The sequence below is a fragment of the Alligator sinensis genome, unplaced genomic scaffold (assembly GCF_000455745.1).
Source record: "Alligator sinensis unplaced genomic scaffold, ASM45574v1 scaffold128_1, whole genome shotgun sequence".
Classification (NCBI taxonomy): domain Eukaryota; kingdom Metazoa; phylum Chordata; order Crocodylia; family Alligatoridae; genus Alligator; species Alligator sinensis.
In genome coordinates, this window is record NW_005842968.1 from 135,334 (window position 1) to 142,039 (window position 6,706).

The following is a 6,706-nucleotide window of genomic DNA, read 5'->3' on the forward strand; positions in this document are numbered from 1 at the left end:
CCCTTCCCTTTTACCCCAGACCCTTCCCTTAATTGCCCCAGCCCCTCCCGCTCCCGCTCCTGGCCCGGCCCCGCCCCCCGCCACGGCTCTTGGTCGTTTCCCGCCCTTTTCCAACTGTCACTCCCAGCCTCGTGCCCTGAGGTGCCAGGGTTGGGTAGGGGCCCCTCATTCCCACAGCTCATTAGCCCCCATCCCACTAATTAACACCCGCTGAGCCCAGGGAAGGGACTGAGCGGTCCTTAGTAGCCAACAATTAAGCCCTAATTTCATGCCCTGGAGTAATTAATACACTGATAAATCATGGCCCATGAATAACCAGCTTCCTCCGACAAATTACAGTACCAATGAGCATTAATACAAGAATGAGCAACTGGCCATGGAAAGGCAACAGCCATCCCTAGTTACTATTTAATGCATCAAGTGCCCATCAATAACCTATCACCTCCAGTTAATACAATTAATCTCTTGACTACATATATTATTAACAAACAAGCTATCAATAGCCAATCATTCCTAATAAGAACCATTAGCTTAACATCCTACCAATAACCCATGGATAAGTAAAATATACCTGAAAAAATGTCCCATCAATCCCTAACCCCTTCAATTAATAGTTTATGGATAATTAATATAATGGCTAACAGTGACCTAGCATATAGATACTTACCCATTAATGAATAATAGCACTTTCCTAGCCAGTCACCTATTTTTCAGAATATACTGAAACCATAGATAATCTAACAATAATAACCTATCAATACATGTTACTCTTCCATAACTAATATGATTTATATTCCATCCATGGTCGTACATTTGCAAATTAAATGTATGACCACGGACAGAATAACCTGTGGGGTTCAATTAATCTCTGATAACCTGTGAGGTTCAATTAACTGATGAATAATGTCAATTACATGTAATAAAAACCTAATTAATAATTGATAGTTATTACATTATTGAATACAAATGGTCCCCACCCCTCTCCAATCAGTTTTAATTCATACCAAATTAATCTCCCATCATTTCTATGCATTTGAGATAACGCTTGGTGTAATTACTATATGAATGGGTCAGAGATTTTGAATAACCTATGACTCCTAACGGATTACATGATTTATAAGCCAGAGGTGGCTGATGAATATATGAAAATAGTGGTCTACTAACGGCTAGTCACCTCCAATTACAAAATTGTATCAGTAAATTACCCAGAGTAAAATAAATAATAGGTCACTGTTTATCAAGACTCCACAGTTCTAATGTACTGATGCAGTTCAGAGCTGATGATGATCAATTGACCCTTCCTAATCGTTACAAACTCATAAAAAGTAACCTCATGAAAAAGCACGTTATTTAATAATTAGCCAATTAATCAGAGTTCATAGCTTCATAGTTTTGATGTTAGAGGCTGGAAGGGACCTTACAGATCATCAGGAATGGCCATAAATAAATAGCCTATGATTAAATGACCTACAAATATTAAATAGATAGTGAATCAATGCAGCACCACACCTGATAAATAAGCAAAAACAATAAACTAGTAGTGGAGTCTAATCAGTATATAACCCCTAAGCATTGCTAAATACATAATAGGTGAAGCATAATGACAAACTAATACAAATCAGTCAAAATTAATAAGTTACCAAAGCAACAAAATTAAATAGCAAAAATGAATTATCAACATAATTAATGGATAGCCATTGCTAACAATAATATTTAAAATAAAAATAGGAGTAACAGATTTTATTATCTAACCCTGGCTAATTCATATTCTAAAGTTAGAAGGCTACGCTGTGGACCTATAAATAAGCTAGCAAGTCATTGATAACATTTGCAGTCAATAGGCCACCATCAAGTAATGAACTGTAATGCATAAAAAAATAGCTAATATAAAACAGCAATGCTTATAATTAAATTAACACATAAGTAATATTTGATAATTGTATCCACTCATCTTCCACATACAGACATATCCTGTTCACCACCAAATACGTCTGAATATCCATCTAGCCACTTCCCTTCATCTCACCATCCATCTAGCTGAACATCCCTCCCTCCATCTCTAACAGTATCTGTGTCTCCTGGATTATCCATCTCTCACCCCTACCTGGGCCCTTGTGGCAGTAACTCCTCCTTTGTCCATCTCCTCACAGCATGGACTGGTTCCACTGCAACCAGTGCTTTCATCAAAATGGGGCAGACTTCTCCATCACCAGCTGTGGACACATTTTCTGCAGGAAGTGCACTGGCTGTGGTGAGCGTAAGATCATTTAGATACAGCTCCTAGCCTGAAGGCCTTGAGTAAGAGAGTAGGGCAGAGGTGGGCAAAATGTGGCCTGTGGGCCAGATGCAGCCCTCCAGGCCATTTTATCCAGCCCACGGGGCCCCTAAAAATGTAGAAAATTAATATTTATCTGCCCCTGGCTGCCTGCCGTGCGGCCCTCAATGGCTTGCCAAAACTCAGTAAGCAGCCCTCCGCCCAAAATAATTGCCCACCCCTGGAGTAGGGCATGGTGCTCCTCCATAGGACTCTAACAACACTTGGATCACTTGAAATATTTTCAAGGAAAAAAATCCTTTCAAAAACTAAATTATTTAGTCTAAAAAAAATCAGTTTTCAGTAAGTCTAAAGGACAAAGAAACTTCCCTGGGACTTTTTTCCCTTTGAAAATTAACCTTTCCCTAAAGAGTCTTCTAATGAATTTGGAGGAGAAATATTTTTTACAATTGCAATTTAGAAATGAGATGTAGAGGACAGAATCCCAATTTCTTTCAATGTTTTTCTTCTTTTACTATTTTCCCATTAGAAAAAGGAAGGACATTGGTAAAAAGAAAGCTAAAGTGAGGGGGAAGAATACCATTTTGCACATGCTAACTTTATCTTCTGAATAAAAAGTGACAGAAAATAGAGGAAATACACCTCTTTACATTTTTTTACTGTGCTTATTTATTTTAACTTTTCACACTGGGAGACTATGGTGGTGGGGAAGGTGGGGAGTCTGCAAAAGTGTACCTGTACATTTTTCTAGTGGAAAGCAGTGAAAATAGCTTTTAAAATGCTAAAATACAAGTTTTCTCCATGTTTTCCCCATATCCTCTGCAGTGTTTTTTATTGGAAACATGTAATGGAAGTGAGGGAAATCAGTATGTTAAACTATTTTTTTTCCAGGGAGGACAAAAAGCAAATGAGGGAGAGATATATTTTTTTCTCCATTGATTTTTATCTCTTTCAGCCTCTTTTTTTTTTTTTTTTTTTTTTTTTACAAAGCAAGGGAGAAGAGAAGTCTAACGGAGTGTGTTCCTACATACAGAAACTGCTTTAAATATCCCCATATAGTTAAATCCATATAACACCCTCTGATGGAGACATAATATTTATAGCAACATTATTACTAAAAAATTGTTTTAACTCTTCCAGATAAATGCCCCGTTTGCAGAACGACCTGTAAATACCTGTCCCTCTCCGATAATGTGAGTTTGTCTCCTTTTTTACCATCCTTCCTTCGTCCTTTCTTTTACACCTGTGCCAAACAGTACTAATTTGACCGGAGGCATGATGTTAACCCAATTTTATTCAGATAGGTCTGTCTGGATGCTCCACATTTGGTTAGCAGGAGGATCTTCATGGGAGCTGAATGTTTTGCTGTGAATAATGTTGCTTCGGGGAGTCCTGGAAGCACAATCAACTGTCCCGGATTTCCAAAATTCATTGTTGATATCGACTCAGGCCACAAGACGTTCCTTGGGAATGTCACCTATCCTAAGTGGAATCTGGGATACCAGCCTGTGCTGTCAGGGGATGCCAACAGATATCCCTTAATCCCCCATTAAAATTTCCCATCATGCTGCAAACAATAAAAGCAGTGCAAGAGGCTCTGAGAGATCTGCCCAAGAGCCTGTTTTTTAGAATGAGACGTCCATTCTTGATTTAAAGACTCCAAACCAAAACCTAAACACCCACAAATTGATGCTGGTTTCACCACCTCCTTCTGTTTTAAATGACTAGGCTTATATTGTCTTCTCTGAAAATCCCAGGCTCCAGGAGTCCTGTGATTCTGGAAGAATCTTTTACTGCTTAAAAACAAATAGATTTCCAGTCTTCCCAGCACCATTAAATCCAAAAATCAATCAATCAGATCACATGGCAAGCCCCCGAACAACCATAACATTAACTTACAAAGCATTAGAGAGAGAAAATAGATTGAGGTTTCATTTCCACATCTTTCATGCTTCTGAATCTTTAGGATTTCCATCTTCAAGCCCAACTTAGGAAGTACTCTACAACCCAAGCATTTTTTTTAATTTTAATATAAATAGAGGGTGGATTCTTCCAGAATCATGGGACTCCAGGAGCTAGCAATAAGAGAAAAAAAAATTAGTGAAAATTGTGAGGTCTGGGGTAAAATGGCCAGTGCTTTTTAAAACTGGTAATCTTATTAAACTAGTGGAAAAATTGAGCCCAGCCAAGTTTGTCTCATTGTTCATTCAGAGACAGCTCAGGGCTATATGCTCCCCTTTGAGGCAGCTGCCTGGCTATTTTGGGTGGAGGATAGGGGCATTATCCAGGATTGGTGTGGCCACCATTTTTCTCTCCCTGCATCTTTCCATCCATAGATGAAACCACAAGAAAAGATGTTTTTCAAGAAACCAGTGGAAGTTGCCCTCAAGCATTTTGCCCACATTTCCCAGGTAAAGCACCGTATACCCATTTCCCAGCGCCCCATGGGTGGGAAAAGCCCCATATGCCCATATTCCTGACCCCACAAAGCAACCCGTCTCCCCTCCATAGGACCACGTCAGAGCCAACTCCTCATTCAAGTGAAAAGGCCTATAACTACAGGCTGTTTAGCTTGGATTAAATAATAGTGAAGCTGATATGAGATTCAATTAGTAAGAATTAGAAGGTTAGGACTATGATTCATGCTAGTCAACCACAGTTTTAGGTCTTGCCAAACACACCTAATTCCATTCTTTGGAGATTACAAGTTTGCACGATAACAGCTGCATCTGCACAACACTCTGGCTTTCATAAGGTGTTTGATTTAGCACCACATGATGTTCTGATTAGGAACCTGGCACCCTGCAGATGTCAGCAAAATCACTCTTAAATGGGTTAACAGGCTGATGGATGGAGCTCCACAATGGTTCTCAAGGGAGACTGGTCCTCAAATGGGGACGTTTCCTGAAGAATTAACATAGATTGCTCCTAGATCTGCCACTGCTTAACGTTTTTCACAATGACCCAGACCCAAATATGAAATTGCTGCTGATAAAGTTTGCAGCTGACGCAAAGGCTGGCAAATGGGTAAATAGCAGTGAGGTCAAGGCAGTCACTCAGGACTGGTAGGTCAGCTGCACCTACTCAGACTCTTGCTTTGGAGTCAGAACTGAGGGAATAACAGGTTTCTTATTTTAGTGGCCCAATCAGTGGGAGAAAAAAAAACTAGGTTTGGCTCAAAATAAAACTGAAATATTGGGGTTTTCCATAAATACCTATCCCCCCTCAAATTCTTGTAAATCTGGAAGTGGATCTTTTCTTAAGAAATCCCACCCCCTGCACTGTGTCAAAATCTAAACCTCTGCTTCAAAAACACCCCAGCTTAAACATGAAGACATTGTCTTTTGAAACAGTCCTTATATTGCCACTTTCAAAAATCCCCCCCCACCTTTGGGGGGGGGGCGGGGGGAGGCTGAAGTTATTTGCCAAATTCAGCCCAAATTTCCCTTCCAGAACTCAATTTTTTTGGAGGGGGAGAATTTATCATTCATCAGAAAACTCAAAACAAAATAAAATAAAAATCATGGCTTGAATATGGTCGGGTAGGTACAAAGAAGGAAGGCAGGCTGAGAATAGAGGTCTCTATTTGGAAAAGCAGCAACTTCAGGAGAAATCTCAGGGCCTCTCCATGTTGGCTGCTTAATACCTCCAGTGAGACCAATGCCACAAGCCTGGGTTCCACGTCCCCATTTCCCAAAGGATGTTAGAGAACTGTGGGGGAGAGATGCCCAAATGATTCAAGACCAGTACAAGATATCCACCAGCAAGAGTGGAAGCTTTATGGAGAGACAACTCTAATGCTTCAGGTAGCGGAGAGAGATCAACAAGGAACCAGAAGCCCAACCCTGACAGGAAATAAAGCCACCCCCAAGGTTGTGGGAGCCTTCAGCTCCCAATGCCTTTGTATCTGAACCAGACACCTCTCTGGACATTAGCCAAAACTTTGGAGCAGCAGAGGGGGAAATGGACCTGCAATATAGAAGAGGTCAAGTGCTGTTTCTATGTCCTAACTGGCTTTAAGATCAATGAATTTCCATCTCCATCCCACTCCCTGAGATGTGGCTGCTAGGCTGGATCCCCCTGGAGAGGAAAGGGTTAGGGCTAGGGCTAGGGTTAACTCGTATCCCCACCTCTCGAGCCAGCCGGTGTCCCCACCCTGGGGCTGGCACTGCTGGGATAAAATCTAACTCCCATGTTGCCCCCGCAACAGGGCAACTGGTAGCAAGGAGTTGCCCAAGGTCAAGGAGGAAGTCTCCATTAATAACCAAGTGGGAGTGGGGAGGGTAGTTAATAATCACAGCATATGGCTCAGCAGGAGCCCCTTCTCCACCCCTCCTCACCAGGGCTAATTAATAGCATGGAGGAAGCCAGATAAGAGGGAAGAGATAAGGGGGACTAGTTAATAATCTCAGGGAATTTCAGCCCAGTCAG

The 6,706-nt window shown here is 41.1% G+C and overlaps 1 protein-coding gene across 2 annotated transcripts in view; it reads left to right on the forward strand.

Annotated features, from left to right (window-relative positions):
- The window catches only part of RNF212B (ring finger protein 212B), an 11,311-nt gene that overhangs the window by 1,139 nt on the left and 3,466 nt on the right, over positions 1-6,706 (forward strand). The window contains exons 2-4 of one of the 2 annotated variants that reach the window (XM_006036505.3): positions 2,151-2,251; positions 3,416-3,468; positions 4,612-4,686. In XM_006036505.3, coding sequence (XP_006036567.1) covers positions 2,152-2,251; positions 3,416-3,468; positions 4,612-4,686 — 228 coding nt within the window. In that variant the 5' untranslated portion in view covers position 2,151. Of the gene's footprint in view, positions 1-904; positions 2,252-3,415; positions 3,469-4,611; positions 4,687-6,706 lie in introns of those variants that run through there. The other variant, XM_025192789.1, reaches the window with a different exon arrangement.